The sequence below is a fragment of the Lates calcarifer genome, linkage group LG3 (assembly GCF_001640805.2).
Source record: "Lates calcarifer isolate ASB-BC8 linkage group LG3, TLL_Latcal_v3, whole genome shotgun sequence".
In the NCBI taxonomy this organism is placed as follows: Eukaryota; Metazoa; Chordata; class Actinopteri; family Centropomidae; genus Lates; species Lates calcarifer.
In genome coordinates, this window is record NC_066835.1 from 8737103 (window position 1) to 8757613 (window position 20511).

Consider the following 20511-nt stretch of genomic DNA (forward strand, 5'->3'; position numbering starts at 1 on the left):
CCTCAGCCGCCATTGGTCCATGCTCTATGACGTCAGGGGAGGAGGCGGGGCGCGTCGGTTTGATTGGCATCGTGTTCTCTGGTAGTCTGCTGCGGGACCAGGACAGACAGCTGAGGGGGGTCTGAATGTCCAACCGGGACGGTCGGTGGACCAGGGCAAATTCACGCGCACGATTCACAGGTAAGTCGCGTCTCGTGATCATATTTGCGATGCGAGGGTTTTGAATTCATTCACCCCCCCGCCGGCGTTCAGACGGGAGACAAAGACTCTTTGCCGTGTTTGAGGTGCAGTAGAGTTTGACAGAAGGGGTTGGTTTGCCCCCCCCCCCCCCCTTTCCTCCTCCTCCCCCCCACCTCCTCCCCTGTAGAGCCCGCTCTGCTGTGGGAGCAGGCGTTATTCAGGCAGATATCAGTTTGCTGTGGGCGCCTATTGTGGAGTCGCACGCGTCCTTTAACCCCCCCCCCCGGTTTATCACGAGGAGGGGATTCAGCGGATGGGGCCGTAGTCGCACAAGTGTGCACACGCCACAATGGGTAACAAAAAATGGCCGCACGTGTGGCGAGAACGGCGTGAATGTAGTACAGTTGTCTGGGTCAGCCAAGAGAGAGAGAGAGGGAGAAAAAAAACGTTCGCAAGCGTTTGGCACTGATCTCTGATCTGGCGTGCCGCGGGTTCAAGCGCACGGATGTTCCCGTGCGTAACAACCCTGGCGTAGGTCCGTGACTGTGGGGAAGGTACGAGGGGAAGAGCTGCCGGTAATAGTGCTGACAGGATGAGGAGGCAGGAACCAGCAAACGTCCCGAGATGATAGACTGCAACATCTACCAGCAAAGCATGGTGGACTTGATAAAAGACAGAGAGCACTTTTACCGCAACAAGTCATATCTGTACCTGCTAGAACATTTTCTCTCATTTTGCTGTTCAAAAAAACTTTCACAACAAACACCAACAGAGCACTGTTTGTAATGAGCTGATGCTGAATGAAAACGGAGGAGGTGGGGACTGGTGGCTTGGCACGGGCTGGCCGACCGGAGGCGCAGCCAGACGGTCCTATTGATTTTTATTTTTTTTCTTCCTCCACTTAGATGAACGAGTGCACCATCTAATAATAATGCACTAACGACGATGTCAGAGCCACTTTATGCGAGCACTTAATCGAAACATAAAACCAACTGCATATGATAACAGACTCCAGTCTCTCAGTGGATCGTGGGACTTCCTTTGCTCAGGGGAGCACAGGGGTCACTTGGCAAGGTTTATAAGCTGTTTAGCCTCTCCCGCACGTGATGGGGGAAGCCCGTGCACATACGCAATATCCTTGGGGATCCTTCCTGGGAGGGGCTACATATAGGCCACCAGACACTGAGATTGGGGTTGCATGGATCTAGTTTCATCTAAAGCAGAGTTTATGGGTCTTTCTCTCTTCCTTCCAATCTTATAATAAGGCCTAATCAGATTTCTTGAATCGAATAGGAGGAACAAAAGGAGAAAGGGAAGCAGACAGAGATGGTTAAGTGCATTAGAGTAAATCTGCAGTCCCAGGGCAGGGATATCCAGTAAGACTTTTGAGTCAGGATCCAGGATGACCTTTATTGTTCTGATTTTTGATGAGGTGCAGAGTCAGACTTCTCAGCGCCTCATTATGCAGATTCCTTCCTGTCAGTAGAGCGGGGAGGAAAAACACAAATTTTAAAACATGTGCTCCTGATGTTGGAACATATGAGAGCTGTCAGTGAGTCATTCAGAGACCGAATCCAACACTCAGAAGCTCTAACTTTTCCATTATTAATACACAGCTATTGGGGAGATGGTACAGGAAGGAAGGAAGGGGTAGAACAAGGGAGAGGCAGAGAAGAGGACAGAGAGAGAGAGAGGAGTGACTCAAACCTCCCAGTCATGAACAGCACATTATCTACACACCTACAATCAACCCTCCCCGCCCAGCACCAGGCTGCACCTCCCTGCTGTTAACACATACCTGACCTCATAACAGTCATCATAGGCTAATTGCATTTCTGTCAAGTAAACACGCAACTAAGTGCCTCACCCTTACAGAAAGGAACATGACTTTTTTAAACACACAGTGTGTCAGGATTGCTACCAGCAGGCGAGCAAAGGCAAACGTCTTTGGCCGTTTTCTTTTTTTTCCTGCTGCAGCCTATAGTGCTGATTCACCAGATTTCATCCATCACTAAAGCCTTAAAGGGGCATAGCACTGCAGACAAACAATAAAAAATCATCTATGTAGCAGCAGGCAGTCTGATGTTGTGTCAAAAACACCTCCTTTTGTCTATAATTGCGTAATGAGTTGAGAATTTTGAGGGTGATAGAATGAAAACCCATAAGATCACATTAGGTCAGCATACCAGATTTAAGTCTCATTCATTTCTACAGGAGCAGCTCCAGCTAGTAGGATACCACAATACAGCCCCCCGTTTCTAATTCTTGCCAATATTCAAAACTATGACAAGACGCACTGAGAAAAAGTCAGTGAACTCATCTGAACCTCATTTCTTTGCCTTATCCCTTCCTCCCTAACCATCCAACATCACACAACATCAGTTTTTTCATTTTTAAACTTTGCAGTCGTGTTAAGTGCTGTTGCATCACCCCCCCCAACCCAATCCCCTCCCTCCCTTCTCCCTTAATACTGATGATCAGTAACAGGAGGCTGGGGAACGGGGAGAGGAGGCTGAGAAGGAGCAGGCTCGGCCATGTGGCAGGTTAGATTATGTCACAGGGTGCTCGTTATTGAGATGTTGCGTGTGCTGCGCCAAAAGAGGTCTTGACGAGCTGCCCGAGCAGCAGTGTGCGTGGTGGTGCGTGGCGACATCCCACCAGCTGGAGCATCACCGAGGAGGAGAATGAGGTCGTTAACTTTTGAGGTGATGCGGGGAAAGTGATGCAACAGCTGATGCGTTGATGTTAAACAGTGGTAATTTAAATTGCAGTGTCAGGTGAAGAGCAGAGCTAAGCATGAATCAGCAGAAAGGTGGATGAAGCTGTAGACTTACCACTGTGAGGCTGGTGGATTTGGAGACACTGAGCTGATTTCATCAACTCTCTCTTGACAACAGCATCAACAGCTGCAATAATAGTGGCACACAATCTGTGTGTGTTTTTTAAACAATCTTGTTAAAAATATAGTTATAGTAAATAGAATGCATGATGATATTGATCTGCTAAGATGGCCATCTTGGGGGTAGCAGAGTAATCCTCTTATTGAGCCACTGTGTTAACACATGGAGTGACCTACATAGGGTTTGTCTGGAGGCAGAGGGTAATGGGTGAGAGGCAGAACAGGATGGGATGGGGTCGGTTAAGGGGGGGTGGGGGTTGATCATATGAATAGCCAGTGATTACACATACATACTTGAATATCCTCCTCCCCTCGGCGCTCAGCACCACTGGTGTTAAACAGAGCAAGCGCTGCAGCTCAGCGCTCAGGAAACTTTACTAATTGCTCTTCGCTGCCCCTGGAGTCAAACAGTGAAGTGACATCTGCACTCACAGGCAGGACGGAGATCACTGGCCTCCTTTGTGATTCGCAAGTCATTGAGAGGAACTGGGAGTGACGGCTGCTCTCAGAAGGCAAGTGTGTTTCAGGCAGGGAGAATGGAGGTGGGGAGAACAGATAGACACCATTTGAATGGTGTTTCCAGGATGGATGCTGTATGGGCTTCACTGTGTGTGTGTGTGTGTGTGTGTGTGTGTGTGTGTGTGTGTGTGTGTGTGTGTGTGTGTGTGTGTTTGTTTGTGTTTCATGACCCCAAGGGATGTAGCTTTTACTCTACCCGAGACTATAAATACTGAGTTGGAGGTAGAGTGAGATTTCCTGTTAGCGTGACTAGAACTGGAGGAATTAAAAAACCACACAGCCTGCTGATGTTTGTCTGTGCTTTTAATAGCGTGCGTACACAAACACTAGTGTGTTTACGTGTGTGAGACAGCGATGATGTTTTGTACAAAAACAAACCCTCTGAAACCCCCCCCCCCATCCCCATAATCCCCTTTCTATGAGCTGTCCATCATCTGAGTGCTTGGCAACCAGGGGGCACTCAGAGGGCTTTTGTTGGCTTGTCCTTTTGTACAGACCAACCAATGGCGGCAGGGATTGCAAGTGACAACTTCCTGTGATTTTTTTCTCCCTTGTCCCCGGTGGAGGTAACAGGACATCAAGGGGAATCCTGAGTCCAGCACATTGTGAGATGTGACTGACCTGGCTGGTGTAGCATTCTATTGTGTGTTGCAACCCATTTCCTAGTCCTTGAGATGACCTGGATTTCTCATGCAAATAGGTGCTTGCAGAAACTTTCTACATCTACTCTCTGTCAAGCAAGTTGTCAGAAACCATTCATACAGAGGCAGATACAAAGATATTTTCTTGCATGCGAATATCACCAGAGGAACCACAGTTACCTGACAGTTTCTAGAGAGAGTGAAAGAGATTACGAAGGTGTTTGCATTCGGTCGACCTCGCACACCACTCTCTTCTCCCTCAAAACTCTCTCGTCTCTCCTTCCCTCATCCCCTCAAGACTTGAGAGGCTTTTCCCACAGCTCTGCATAATCTTTGAGGATTCTTCGCTCCTTCTCCTCTTCTTCTTCATGACTCTTAATGTGCCTTTTATCTATCCCCTATTCTCTTGCTCCAAATCTCTTCCCCCTGAAATTCTCCCTCTCCCTCTTGCCCCCTTTTTATATGTTCCTCCAAAATCAGGTTGTGACCCTTACTGTCTTTTTTTTTTTTTTTTTTTTGTTGCTCCTCCCTCCTCATCGGGACCTTTGATTGGCCCGGCTCCTGCTCCGTGGTGCGGATGATTTGCCCTGGTGGCTTTGTCTCCATTAACATTCTTTCAAGGGATATCTTTCACTTCCAATGAGCGTGCCAAGCCTGATTGTAATCTGTGTTGCGTAATGAATTGACCCCTCGCTCTCTCTCTTCCTCTCATACAATAAAGGAACAATTAGCTCCGGCATGACAAGTGAAAAGACTCCAGTGCAGCAAAAAAGAGATTATGGCAGACCAGTGATGACTAGACTTCCTCTGTGTGTTGTGATCACCTTATAAATGCTTAAGCGTTTGGAAACTGCTACATGTTGGTGCAACCCAGACTTGAGAGGAGCTTGAGGTCAAGGGTGAACAGTGTGGACAGTGTGATCTCCTCCTCACTGTGACTGAGAGCAAATACAAACAGAAAAATATTCATAATTTCAGCATAATTTAGCAGATGCGTTCACACATTGAGTGACTTTTATTGCATGATCTTTCCAAACACCGCAGTATCCTTTCCCCAGCTCGGGGCAAGAGAAATGGTGAAATACAGGGAAAGTGAAAGAGGCTGAAAGAAACAAAGCGTGTAAGAGTGATAATCTATTGTTGGAGGTGAGCGCAGGCATCAGTTATTTGTAATCACACCATTTCATTGTTTTTTTTGTTTTTTTTGCTGGCTTGCATTTTCTAATGGCCCATTTCACAATGGCTATTCACAGCAGTGTGAATGGGCTTAGCGCTAGCAGACTTTGCAGTTCTATTAAACAGATGATGTTTTAAACATCACACAGGTGGGGATGTCGCAGAGGAGTAGGCGTCCTTTCTGTCCACATTTAGAGTCACTTGATAGCAGAAACCTGAGAACAGGAAGTGAGGAAGCAGTGACACAGAAATCCATATTTTTATTTTGACTACGACAGTCCATTCTTGACCTTGGAGACAGCAGTTGCACAAAATAATCTCAACTAAAGGTCCACTTACTTGCTTTTTCCAGAGTTTTCACTCATTTTTTATGGTCTTCATCAGGCAGATGTAGTTTTCTCAGTTGTCACATAACTGATGGTAAAACCTACAATGGTTTGTAAAGAATATTAGCTTAAAAGTTGAGGTTGACAGTTCATTGTTTTTCTGATGAGGACCATGTTATATTGTTGAAAGCTCCAGAGCAAGTGAGTAAGTAGCCCCAGAGTTGAGATTAATAATTCTAATAAGGATTCTTGGCTGGTTTATTTCATTTTTTCACATAAATGCACATTTTCTTAGCAAGAATTCAACGGTTTTTGTTTGTCTGTGTTTTTCCCCATTGTTACTGTCAACTCAGACATTACACAAAGTGTAATGAAGATATTCTGCTAGATAAACAATATAGGAAGGACTGATTCATAAATTTACCACTACTGGTAAAGCTTTACACAATAAACATAGTGCGGTGTGGCGTGTATGCATGAGAGAATTTGCAAGTGAACGATCTTTCTAGGAATGAATGCATACTGCTTTGTCATTACTTTCAGAGAATAGTGGCCATTTACTATGTTGATGGCGCTGTGCCAGCTGATGATGCAGGCATCCTCGAATAGCTGAGGACAATGAATCGTACTGGATGACTCTGTGCATTGCTCTCAACGAACAACAGCCTCAGCCTGCAAACAGGGGCTCCTATCTTGCGAGAGGCAGGGATGACACAGATAGATGAAACGGATAATCCACGGGGAAAAGGGAGTCATTGAGTTTGTGTGAGGGATAAGCACAAGTATGCATCTGAATGCTCGAGCAAGTGTGCGAGGAATGATGAAAACCGGTGTGCGAGGAATGCAAGTGGAGACAAAATATTCGTGCCTCGCAAAGTCTCACACATCTCTCTCCCTCTCTCTTTCCCTCTCTCCAGATCTTCACAGTTGACTGATGAATAGCCAGTAGACGACCAGGGTTGGGCTACACCGACTGGCACAGGTAAACACAATTTCTTCCCCGGCCTCTTCCTCGGTGTCGACTCACTGGAGACGTTTAGGAAAATGTTTTCTGCATGCTGACAAGATTTCTTAAGTTCAGTGGGAGAACTGCCAGTCTTTGAAGCAGGGATGTGCTGATCACTGCTCCAAAAAAACATCACTTTTAAGGAAGTGAGGAAGCAGATGCTTTTGCTACGGGTGTTTTATGCTCATGTAGATTACAAGGTTAATAAAACATTTTCTGTGTTCCATGCTCATATTAATCTAAACCAGTGAAAGTCAAGTTTTGAGGTTTATATAATAAAGGTCTGTATATATTCGTTTACTGCCTAGGAATCCTACCTGACTGTGACTGGCAGCACATCAGTTACACCCTTTGCTGGGTACCAGTATATCTCTAAATTGGCTTATTGGTGTATAATAAACCAATTACTTTAACTGAACCACAGTCTTGTTCTACTCATATTAGACTTGGAGCTTAGTGATCACTTGTTTTCCTATAATCTGTGTTGACTTCCCATGATACTTTTTATGGCCTAAGTGCTTTGTTCTCTTCTCACACAGCTGCTCTGCCTCAGTCAAACTCTGTGTGAAATCAGCTCTCGTCTTTATACTCTCTAAGAGGAACAATTAAGTTGGCATTTTGGAGGGAAGACTTGTGTGTGGCATCAACAAACTGTCAACTGCCTTTAGTTCTGTGGGAGAAATGTACTGTAACATTGTACTGATGCCCAAGGGGCAAATATTTCGCTCCCTGTTCACACTTCAGTGGTAACATCAGTGGTAGCTACTCAGTGTGATTCTAAAGGCCATTTCAAACATCACCGAACAAGCACTGTTAGCCTTGTAGGGATGTTTGAGCGCCGGATATGATGAGAGAGAGATTCTGTAATCCCGTGTTTTCGTGGCCAGATTAAAATCTCACGTCCAGAGTTTGGGGGGGAGGGGTTGACCGGTCATGCTGAGGGTGGAGTGAAGGGAGTGGCGGAGTGGATTAAAACCAGCAGATCTGCTTCTTGCACAGCTGTGTCGCCATGGGAGGGGCTTGGTGGGCGGTGAGGGGGAGGAGCCTTTTGTAGATTATTCTCGACGCTGGGATGCCTGTTTTGCTCTTCCTCTGATCGTGACAGTCTTGGTATTAAACAGCTGAGTTGTGTTATGTTATATCATACATAGAACAGTCATATGTGCAGTAGCTCGGGTGGTTCTCCAACTTCTTGTTTTTTTAGCCATTGGATTGCAGAAGCTATAGGTATGGTAATATTATACTATAATATGTCTTTGACTGGGATTAAAATGTCTTGACTACCATTGTACAGTTATTTGTTGTCCCCAGAGGATGAACCTCAAAGACTTTGGTGATCCCCTGACTTTTCATCTAATGCTATCCACAGGTCAAACTTCTCATATCCAGTGAAATATCTAAACATCTACTGGCTCAGTCGGCACAAAATTTGATACCGACATTCATGTTCCTCATTGTAGTAACTTTTGTGATCCCCTGACCACCACACTCAGTTTATGATCAGATACATACGTTATACCTGCTAAACGTTTGTCATGTTAGCATTCTGATGACAGGTTTAAGCCTAAAGCACAGGCTCACAGAACTGCTAGCATGGCTGTAGACCTGATGTAAAATGTTCGTGCTTATTCTCTGTACAATGATCTGTGTAGTATCTCCATACAAAATGTGGCTCAGGAGAAAATGTTTTTAAGGAAAAAACAAGGTTCCGTCTATGAAAGTACTGTACCCAGTGGCTTGGCCAAAAGTATTAAGGCTCAGGAGTGGAGAAGCTCAAATTGGAGCCCTAAAAATGTGCATAATCCTGTCAGCACCTTAAGTTCACTGACTTAGCAAGAAGTTAGGTGGTGGGGGCACATTAATTTAAGGAGCAATGGAGATGAAAGAAAAAAATGAGAGAGAGAGAGAGCGAAAGCTCCCATTAGGCTGACACATGCTGCTTTAAGGAGGTGGACGACTGCTGAGGGAATACGTACGAGCACAATCTGCACACACTGAGAGTTTCTGCACATTGCTGCAGCGGGGTGTCCAAACCCTGAACACTGTGAATGAAAGAAAGAAGCAGGAAAAGAATGGGAATGTAAGGTCAGGCCCCCTCTCAGTAACACTTACGTAAGATTACTTACATAATGGCACATTCAACCGGTGTGTGTGTGTGTGTGTGTGTGCGTGTGTGCCTCCTTCTAGACAAGAGGGGCAACTCAACTTTGGGTGGGGTCGGGGAAGCACAAGGAGGGGTACTCAAGCAAGCCCTCAACAGCAGGAGAGGATTGTGGGATTATGTGTGTGTGTTATCAACAGAAGGGGGGGGGGGGCTAGGAAGGGAAGGTATTAAAGCCAGAGTGGAGGGAGGGGACTGACAAGCATTGAACGCATGTCCACATCTGTGTGCGCGATCCAGCTCTCTACCCCTCTCTGTCTCTCTTCATGCCTGTCTTTCTGAACTCATCTTCACATCAGCTCCTTCCCCTCTTCTTAAATTTCTCCCTCTCATCTCTCCTCCTCCTATCCGCTCCTTTTCCCCTCGTCTTTTAATATCCCCTGATCTTAATCCCACTCTATTGTCGTTCTCTGTGTGTCTCTTTGTTTCTCTCATACTCTGTCCTCAATCCCCCCCCTCTCTCTTCCTCCTCTCTGCTCCCTCTTTCTGTGTTTTTTGGGAGTTTAGAGGGTCAGCAGTGCCAGACAAGAGGATTGGAGGACAGAAGACATAGTTGCAAAACTACTGGTGGTTTACTAGTGGTTAGCCTTAGCATACTTGTGGCAGCAGTGAGGAAGAAGGAGGGATTGGCGATGGTCACAGCTATGGAGGATGCCTGTCCCAATGGGGTACGGGAGGAGGAGGTGACGCCCCTGGGACAGACTGGCATGGAGGGGCCCCCGGCTGCGCGGTCCACCCAGGGAGCAGATACGTCTGGAGGTGAGGAAAGGAGGTGAAGGCGAGAGAGACACTGTAGTCCTTTTTGTGTTGAAAATTTGAGATGTAGGGATTGATGAAAGGGTTTTATGAAATATTTATAATCAGAAGGCAGTGTTGCTTGACGGGTAGCTCCTACAGAGTGATACGACTGCCAGATTTTTTTTTTCTTTGAACGTAGATGATCTGATGATCCTTTAGAACAGTTGCTCCAAACCTCGTATTGTCTGGCATGCCTCTACATCCATGTCAGATGATCATAAGTACCCCTTCATCAACACCACCTGTCATGTTCCAAATGTCTATATCTCAGTTAATTTAAAACTGGATGTTGTATTATTGATACTGTGTATTTGAATATTTAGGCTGATTTACTCATGTTAGCCTTCATAATACTACCATGTGGGGGTGGCTAAAGCAATTTCAACCAATTGTCCATGTAGCTGTTTAGCTAACAATTTTTCAAAGTTTATCTGTAAAGTTAACTATTTCATCGCTTCTGTGAGCTAAAGGTTAGCTTAGTATTTTAACTGTTTGTCCATTAATTTAGTGTTACCTATCCATTTTAACCATTAGCCGACTTTTAGCTAACTAGTTAATTTGTTTGTCTATTAGCTAAATGTTTTATTTATTTTTAGCTGTTTCAAGTATTTATCCACTACTTTATAGCAAACAATTTGAACTGTTTATTCATTACTTTTAGCTAGCTTATCTAGTCTTTTGCTAACTAGTTTTCAAACAGTCTCAATCACAACACATACACTGTTACAGCTAAGTGTTACAATATAGTTTTACATGTGTAGTATTTTTGAGTATTTTTTAATATCTTATGTTTTTTTAAATAGCTATTTTCTTTATAATCAAAAGTTAATTCATATTTTTTCAAATCAGTTCAGTTATTCTACAGTCTTTCAACGTACCACCTGGCAACTGCAGAGGTACACCCTGAGGTACAAGTAAGTTTGGGAGTTTCTGCTTTAGAGGAGCTTTTGCTGTGAGAGTTGCCTGTTTTCCCCGGAGGTGTTTCAGTTCTTAACCTGCACTACAGAAAAAATACACTGAAATATATTTTGTAATGGGTGATGTTACTTTTGTGCCAGTCAAGGCACTCCTCTGATCTCCATCTCACAAGCAAAAAAATAATAATACCACATATAATACAGGTTGCCAGGTCTTTTCTCCTGGGATTTGTCTCGCGTTCCATGAAAAACAGAGTTAGGAATTCTTAAGCAAGGAGTCTCTGCATTGGCATTCAAACCACACAGTGCTGGTAGGTGTACACAGAGGCGGTGGTTAGCTGGCGAGAGAGACTGCAGGCAGACCAGAGGGTCACAGAGGGAGGAATTAAGAGCAGGTAAGAGGGATGATTCATTATGTAGATGAATGAATGAGCTGGGAAAAAAACAAACTACTGTGGGCAACACAGTCCAGTGCTGTAATCTCCTCGTTTTTACAACTTCTTCAGGCCAGGCTTAGCAAGAGGCTGGTAGGTGGTTGTATCGCCATGCCATATTTCATAGGATTATAGAGACTTTGGGTAGGAGGCTTTAGTTCATCTCCAATCTCTCAGTAGATAGGAAAGCATCTCGTGGTTGCTTGTGGGGATGAGTAATGTACACACAAGTACACGTGGCGGGGGCGGGGGGTGTATGAGCCGGGATGAGCAAACATTCCTGTGGTTGAGGACGCAATGTCATAACTGAGCTGACCAAGTGGGTAAAGGTCAACAGAGACAGAGAGAGTGTTTACTGTGGTGTATTTTAAAGATTGTGTTCAAGTATGTTAGTGAGGTCAGTTTTGATGTTGGACGACTCCTGTGCTGTACTTTCCTCCTCTCGACAGTTGTTATGATTAAATGTGAAAATTTGAAGAATTGGAAAATACATCGCTCTCCAAAATTTCAGGGGGTCGAACCATGACTAATTTTAATTAAAGTGTGAGTGAGTGATTCAGCGAGTGAGTGAGTGCACTGCAATCAAGCTGGTGTTTTAATGCCTGTTTATGGTTGTGTGGTTGTGTGGATGCATTTACAATTACAGCTCTGCTCCGAAAGATATTGTGTGGTCCCTACAGAAACGGAACATCCTCATCATACCAGCTATTGCACCTTGTATCTGAATAGAGTTTTAGTTTTACATTTCTGTATTGTCAAGAGATAAATATATTGCTTTATAGATATACAGGTTTAATAGTCTGCACTGCAGTTGTTAACCTCCCTCTCCTATTTGTCCTTCTTTAAAAGGATCATAAATATTTAAGGTTTGTTTTTGCATGAAGCCTGCTGTTTATGCGGTCTGTCTTTGCACTGTGTGATCAAACCACAGTGAGGTCTTTGCTCCACTGTGAGATAAATTGTATTTTTTCTCAATAAATGATAAATGATAAATGATTTTTTAAAAATGATTCTGTCAGGCTCTATTTTCTGATGTAGCAAATTTATTGCTGCAAACCAGAAATGTCAGATTTTAAAATGAGACTCTATCTAAAATACAGAAATACTACACAACCTTCACAAAGGAAGCAATTTTGAAATTCATATTTTTACATGAGAGAGCAAGTTTTCATCACATGTGATGCAGTATGTCCAACACGCTATAGCACGTCAAATGCACATATACTGATAATGTGAAATTACCATGTGAAATGCTGCTCCTCGTGTTAAATTTCACATATTCCAAGACAGCTATGTAGTATGAGACACCTTTTATAAATAGGAGATTGATGTATCAGAGTATGACTTGAATTTATGACATAGAGGATGAGTCAGGGTCACAGAGTAATAATGGGCTCAGGGAGTAAAATACAGAGAAATCATGAGAGTGAATCAGCTGCATACAAGAGCTGACTGGACATATTTACTATCCACATAAGTATATAATGACACAGAGATACACACGCTCACACAAACACATAGACACACGTTCCCAGGGCTTTAAGTGTCTTAAATGGGCTTACATGGGCTTTGAGACCCTGGCATTAGGGCGTTAGCTGGCTGATACCTACTGTCCTCACCTCTTACCTCTCTCTGTGAACACAGCGTACAAGACTCTACAGAGTTCATTTGTCAGGAAGCATTTTTACCTGGAGCTTGTTATGCTTTAACATATATTTCTTGGTGTATATTATGTGTAGGTCCTCGCTTGAACCTTCAAGGAAAATCAAGGTCTCAGGTTTTTACAGGAGCAGCTTTCACCGCCATTAAGTTTTCTATATTTAGAGAAATTGTCGCTGTATTTGTAGTACTGAGTGACATGAAAGTTAGAGGCTTGGTGCTGACATCCTTAAGCCAGAGACTGGCCTCTCTCCCTCTGGCTGCTGCAGTATGTCTTCACCACTGCTGTGCATGTGTTTATGGTTTGTATGACTTTCACGCCCGGCTAACTCTTCTTCTTATCTCTCTCTCTTTCTCCCTCTCTCTTCCTCTGTCTGTGTCTGTATCTCTGCCTCTCGACCCGCTCATCCTAGCCATGCAGCAGGTGTTGGATAATGTGGGTGAGCTGCCCACCTCCACGGGCGCCAAAGACATCGACCTGCTCTTCCTGCGCGGCATCATGGAAAGTCCAATTGTACGCTCCCTGGATAAGGTAGCACACACACATAGCCTGGGGGGTGGGGGTGGGGTGGGGGGGTGAACAGACTAACTTATGCTCTGGCCACCTCCAAGCCCTTCACCCCCCCTTGCTCCTGGCAGTGCTTTGCTCGCTGTGGCTGAGGTCTTGAAGTACAGTAAGGCTTTGACTGACAGATGCGCTGTGAAAATGATGTAGCTTTACCTTTTCTTTCTTTTCTTTTTTTTTTTTTTACTGACAGTGCATGTATTGCTTCTGCACACACACAAACTTGCTCTAACACACAGCCTCACTGCTATTTGAAATCTAGTGTGCAGTGAGTTCAGTTAGAGGACAGCTGTAGTTCCTGCTAGACAGGCTGTTGTCATTTTCCACTGTTCAGCTGCTCCCCGCAGGGCTGGAACTTGTAGAGATGACAGACAACTAAACATAAACAAACACTCCTTTGACTTTTAACAGCATGACATGAGGCAGACGGTGGCTTGCTCATACAGCAAAATAAATTCCACTGTAAACCAGCTCTGCACTTCATTTAGAATCCAATATGATATCAACAGTCACTACGACACAATGAAAATAAGCTACATTCATCAGTTCGGTGATAAAACCTACTCTCCCTGAGTTTCTCTCGTCTCTCACCCCTGCCCCAGGCTCACGAACAGCTGGAGGAGGTGAAGCTGGAGGCGGTGCAGGACAACAACGTGGAGCTGGTGACGGAGATCCTGGGCGACATCAGCAACCTCAAGGTTAAAGACGACAGCGCAGCCGAACTGTCCAGGATTCTGCAGGAGCCGCACTTCCAGGTGAGACGATAAACACTCAACACTCTCTCACACACACAGACACACACACACACACACACACACATGCCACACAGCTCACACACTGCATGTTGGATCTTTGTCCTGACATGATTTCTGGATGTAATTGTGCTGCCAGTGGATTGAATATTAACTCTGTTGGGGAGGTGATGCACAGGTGCCCAGTGACACTATTTTAAAATCACTTTTTAATCACATAAATTCTTTGCATTTAATCCTACTGATTGACATTATAAGTACGTGATAATTTTGCTGCTCTCTTACTGACGGTAGCTCGACCTATAGCCAGTTCATGTAGCTTCTTTTTCTGAGCAAAACGACTACTACAGTTTCTGTAATAAGCAACTGTGTGCATATGTCTGAAGAAGGGACTGGTTGTGATGTTTTCTTTAAGTTGTTGGGGTTAAACTCGGACCTATAGTTGTAATGTTGACTGTAGTTACAGTAGCACGGCGCTGATGTTTTTGGATCCCGTCCTCGTGCATCAGTAGGACACTAACCTCTATCCCTGGACCTGCCAGGGGCTTTACACGGGCTAGACCAATAGGAGTTAGACCTCTGAGCCCGGCGAAGCCTCTGCACCAATCAGGGCCCTTTTGAGCTGTAAGCTGGAGGATAAGACCCTGTTGACCTACTGAGAGGGAGAGATAGGAAGGGAGGGAAAGGCAGACTGGGCAGAAAAGAGAGAGGGAATGAGGGAAACAGATATTACATCACAAACTGACTGGGTGAGTTTATAAACTTATTTGTTTTCTGCCACTTGTCAGATTGTCAGTAAGGTGCTGTAAAAGTAGTCCCAGTAGTATATGAAGAAACAGGTTTGGATGAAAGCTGGCACAGGGATACTCAGCAAACCAAGAAATAATTGAATGGATTTTGGTGGTAATCCATATTTGGGATTTATGCCATTAGACGATTAGTTTTTTTTTTTTTTTTCATTAAGCAATAACTTTTAATAGGCTGGTGAGAAAACATATTGTTGGGAGTTTGTTGATTAAACATCTTTGTACTCATGTTTTATTTTTTATTTTTAAGAAAATTAGACCCAAAAGACGAATGATAAACAAACTGTGGCAGCACTGCAAATTAGACAGTTGCTCTGTGTTGGTAAATGCTTCTGTTCTACTGTCCACTGTGGCTCCAGGTGACAATTACAGGATAATGGTAAAAATGAAAACAAAGTGTAACAATAGCACACATAGAGAAGAGTCCTAAAGTCAACAAACTGATTTAGTAATGTTGCTTACCCAAAAAGATTTATTTAAAGTTTGCCAACTTAAGCTTCTGGTCACACCAGACCAAGAAATGGTGTAACAGCAAAACCACTGAGTGCATAGAACTGAGAAAGGGTGTGTTTTATCGCTTAATGATTCAACTTTTCATTTGTAAGAGGAACAATGTTTTTTTCCATCCTTCAGAACTTAACTAATCATCACTCATTCTCGCTCTCTCTCTCACTTTGTCCTTCTCACTCTCTCTCAGTCCCTTTTGGAGGCACATGACATGGTGGCCTCAAAGTGCTACGAAGTCCCGCCCCCGGCCGAGGCGACCAATGACGCGGCTGTGAACAATGCTCTGATGCAGGCTGATGCCGTGCGCATGATTGGCATCCGAAAGAAAGCTGGAGAGCCACTGGTGAGCAGAGACACACGCTGACTGAAAATGTCTGCATGTGTGTGTGTGTGTGTGTGTGTGTGGTGTGTGTGTGTCTACTGCTGTAAGGGATTTGGTAGAGTACACGAATTAGCAAGTGAATCATTCAGTGTGTGAGTAGATGTCAGAACTGAAGGTGAGTGAGACCTCCTGCTCCCTCCTCTTCCTCTCAGGGCGTGACATTTCGCGTGGAGAAGGACGACCTGGTCATTGCCAGAATCCTGCACGGCGGCATGATTGACAGGCAGGGCCTGCTGCACGTGGGCGACATCATAAAGGAAGTGAACGGGAAGGATGTCGGCAACAACCCCACCGAGCTGCAGGAGATGCTCAAAGACTGCAGCGGGGGGATCACGCTGAAAATACTCCCGAGCTACCGAGACGCTCCCGCACCTCCACAGGTAACGAGATGATGACATAAACACAAGCATGCTCGCTTATTTAATGAGCGACAGATGTTGGGGCAGTGGTACGTGGGCTGGTGATCTGTCCTACGGCCTTCCCACAATCCCCTGCGCAGGAATGTGAACCCTTGGAGCCCTATTAATAACACTCCACATGCTATCTGGGTCACACTAGCCGTTCCTGTCTCTAGCACACACTCCAAACACACACACACACACACACACACACACACACACACACATGCTTCCTGTAATCTCATGCTCCCTCACATGGAAAGTACAGTAATTTACGATATTTTTAGTTATTTTCCCTCATGCATGTGCCACAAATTTTCCGACTACTTACAGCTCCTGAATAGAAAAATCCTGACGATGCCGTGCACCCTGAAACAAACAGACATAAACGTGGAGATGCTTATTTGGCTTATACAGCAGTGAAAACTGAATGAGACATAATGCAAAATCACATCCTGCTCTGTGGCTCAGGGCACACTGCACAGTATACTTTACTGGCTTGTTTTATTGCTTCCTCTGGCTGCTTGTTTAATCTAATACATCGGCCAGAGCACTTACCCTTCCTGGCAAAAGTCTCTGCTGTTGGCGCAGCATGAACAGCTGTGTTGGGTGCAGTGTTTGACGTGGGACATAATGGGTGCGAACGAGCTACTGTTACTGTGTCGGTGTGTGAGATGGCACGCTGAGATCCAGCCTCTTTGTTTCTCTAGTTCATGTATGTCTGCTTGTAGCATCAACACCCGCCTTAGCTGGATTTTTTATTTGTTTCAAGTGTGCCAAACCCACAAATAGATATGAATTAACTCCTGCGACGACTCAAAACTATAAATGTACTAATCCTAGGTGTACGTGAGGCCATACTTTGACTACAACCCAGCCAATGACAACCTGATCCCTTGTCGAGAGGCGGGGATGGCCTTCAAGAAAGGCGACATCCTTCAGATCGTCAACAGAGAGGATCCCAACTGGTGGCAGGTGAGCTTCCCTACCGTTCATTTCCTGTATACATGTATCATTGAAGATCAGAGAAACAAAAGGACTTGAAGACTTAACTATGAACTGATCTGTAATCTGTGCCAGGCATGTCATGTGGTGGGTGGGGCCACAGGGCTGATACCCAGTCAGTTCTTGGAGGAGAAGAGGAAAGCTTTTGTCCCTCGAGACTTTGATGGATCAGGTGGGTCGTTGCGAACGTCTCTCGCCAGTGTTTTGTATAAACACTGTAAATTGTGCTTTGCTTAGAGCTCAAACTCATGTTTCCAGTTTCGCTCTTTAGCAATGCTAATGTTTAAAAGATGGATAGGCCAGAAGTCTGTTAACTACTTTGCTGCCAGACCTCTTGTCACTACTCTATTGCCTTTACCACTGAGAACTGATTTATGGTGGAAATGCCTGGGTAGCCTATGATGGTTTCAGTTGTCAGAAAATGGTCCACGCCTGCCCCCTTATGGCCAAATTGCATAATTGCAAAAAAATCTACATGTTTGTGTCTTATTTTGTAGGGATCCTTTGTGGCACCATAGCTGGAAAAAAGAAGAAGAAGATGATGTACCTGACAGCCAAGAATGCAGGTCAGAAAACCTGGTGAATCTTAACTGTCATCTTCATTATCTTATTCTTTGATCGGCTAACGGTGTAATTGTGCCTGTGTTTAAACAGAGTTTGACAGACATGAGCTGCAGATCTATGAGGAAGTGGCAAAAGTGCCACCATTCCAGAGGAAGACGCTGGTTCTGATTGGTGCGCAGGGAGTGGGTCGGCGCAGCCTGAAAAACAGACTGATGGTCCTTCAACCCACCCGTTTCGGCACAACCATACCATGTACGTCCTGCTCGAATGTTGTCCATGTTTCTAAATTCTGTCACGCTCTAAGACAAATTCTGGAAGTTCTCCAGTCAAACAGCTGACTGAATTTCTTCTCTCAGACACTTCACGGCGAGCTCGTGATGATGAGCTGGACGGCAACACCTACCACTTCACCAGCAGGACGGAGATGGAGGTGGACGTGAAGGCCGGCTGCTTCCTGGAACACGGCGAGTATGACGGCAACCTCTATGGCACCAAGATCGACTCTATCCATGAGGTGGTGGCCTACAGGACGCACCTGCATCCTGGATGTCAACCCACAGGTAAGAGGCGCTAAACGTACACAGGGTTAAAGTTGATGTGTTGAGGGTGAATACATAGAACATTTGGCCGTAATGTTGTCTCTCTGCAGGCTCTGAAGGTACTGAAAACAGCAGAGTTCATGCCTTATGTGGTGTTCATAGCAGCGCCGGATTTTGATACACTCAAGGCCATGCACAAAGCTGTGGTGGACGCGGGCATCACAACTAAGCAGCTCACGGTAGGTTAACACCCACATGCATCTTTGTCGTCCACAAACTCACACATCATACATTCACACATCCTTATCCGTCCAACTCACCTGTTCCTTCATGTGCGTTGGCAGGATGTGGACTTGAGGAAGACGGTGGACGAGAGCGCCCGCATCCAGAGGGCTTACAGCCACTACTTCGACCTGACCATCGTCAACGACAACCTGGACAGGGCCTTTGAGACGTTACAGGCCGCTGTGGACAAACTGTGCAGTGAACCCCAGTGGGTCCCAGTGAACTGGGTGTACTGAGGAACCAGCAGCAGCCACTCTGAGCGGGTCACACTGACCCACCAGCATGTGTGTGTGTTTCTGACCACGAAGGCCAAAGAAGAGGAGAAGAGTGTGGAGATACTTCTGCAAAATAACATGAATAATTAAAAAAAAAAAAAAAACTCCTCCTATTGCTCTTTCTCCTCTTTGGCCTGCACGCTGTGCAACTTTTTTTCTACTTAAAACTCAAAGGGAAAGAGTGCTTATTTATTTTATAACTTTTTATGAAAGATCTTTCTATTCAAGGTGGAATTCCAGTGAGAATGAAACAAAAAAAATCTGGTCACGTCCTTGGGCCATATTTTTGCATTAATTTATTGTTGTAGTAGCTACACATCTTATTTTGTAGTCGTTTCTCTCGATTCCAAGTGTTTTTGTTAGTCTTCCCTCATGGACAGCCAGGATTTATGATCACCATCCGAGCTCCAAGGTGAAGATAAGGAGAGGCGATGGGTTAGAAGATCTTTGAGCAGTCATTGTCATGAAACTTGTCAGTGTCACACATCATTGCTGTGTCTGAGCAACCTGTGTAGCTGTTTTATTTTCACCTCCCTACAATCAAATCCTTTAGTGTTCTTATGTAGCTGGCCCTAAGCTCTTCTTACAGTGTCGTCCACAAGATAAACTGGGCAGAAATAGAGGTTGAAAGGCCTGTTTGTGCACAACTCCTCCGCTATGTAAAAGAAAAAACTACTTTATAATGTACTTTTTCAAAGATCAAACACTGTCTGTCTCTGTTAATTTCGTCTAGTTTTCTTACAGTAGTTTGTAATCGGTTTGGTGATATATAGAGTGTAGTGTTTTGTCACACATGATCCTTTGCTTTGTTTTTAAGTATCCTGTTATCAGCCTGTCTGTCTGTCTGTCTGTCTGTCTGTCTGTCTGTCTGGAGTGTGATCATCACAGTGTCATTGAATGTCATCTTTACCATCTGCATAAGCCAATTTGTTAAAGTTTTATTTATGTGAATGTGGCTCAAACCCACTCCCTCTTTATGGTCCTTATCTTCTGTGTTGCAGTATGCCAAAGCCCCAATCATACTCCAAATAAAGTTTGAAATTCACACTTGTCAGAATCTAAATCTGATTGGTACTTAAACTACAGGCTGTAATGTATGAATTTATACTTTAACATTATGTGACTTCGAATGGTAAATGCATCGAGCAAAGCCAAAGCGTCAAATTCTAGTATTACTGTACGTCTCATAATACTTTGAAAATCTATGTCACAACATGACATTAAGTACAAGCTATTTCACTAGTTTCCATTTCAAATTAATTTGTTCAGAAAGATGACCTTATATGGATATACTTTGTGATATATATGTAAAATTTCAAAATCCTGAGGTCAATCTGTGCCACGTCTTAGACAACATCCCTACTGCCTGTTGAAGTGTTTCACATCAACCTCACATCTACAGATTTGTTTTTACATTTTTATCAGCAAAGTTATGACGAATAAAGTTTATTAAACCTAACAAAACTTGTTCTTTTTTGAAAAAAAGAAAAAGAAAAAAAGATGCATGTATTTTCTTTAAATCCATCGACCACCAAAGATCAGGTCAGGTTTGTAGTATTTGTTAGTTACTCTTTGGTCAGATTGTCACTGATTTTACTCATATTTCTAAGAATTTTAGACAGTATTTTATTTAAGCACAGTCCTTGTATGGCTGCTGTTCCTTTCTTTTAAACATAAAAAGCTGTTTTGAGGGATAACAGGTTTATATTCCTCTAGG

At 44.3% G+C, this 20511-nt stretch overlaps 1 protein-coding gene across 1 annotated transcript; it reads left to right on the top strand.

The window, feature by feature from the left end:
• Window positions 1-30: 30 nt before the first annotated feature.
• pals2b (protein associated with LIN7 2, MAGUK p55 family member b) lies at window positions 31-19839 on the top strand. The gene is given in 15 exon segments (XM_018666988.2): window positions 31-180; window positions 6659-6723; window positions 9416-9667; window positions 13130-13248; window positions 13884-14036; window positions 15537-15689; window positions 15881-16108; window positions 16970-17101; window positions 17207-17303; window positions 17629-17697; window positions 17786-17947; window positions 18052-18218; window positions 18220-18255; window positions 18345-18473; window positions 18579-19839. Coding segments are annotated over 13 exon segments (1749 nt in total). The 5' UTR covers window positions 31-180; window positions 6659-6723; window positions 9416-9540; the 3' UTR covers window positions 18756-19839.
• The last annotated feature ends 672 nt before the right edge of the window (window positions 19840-20511 follow it).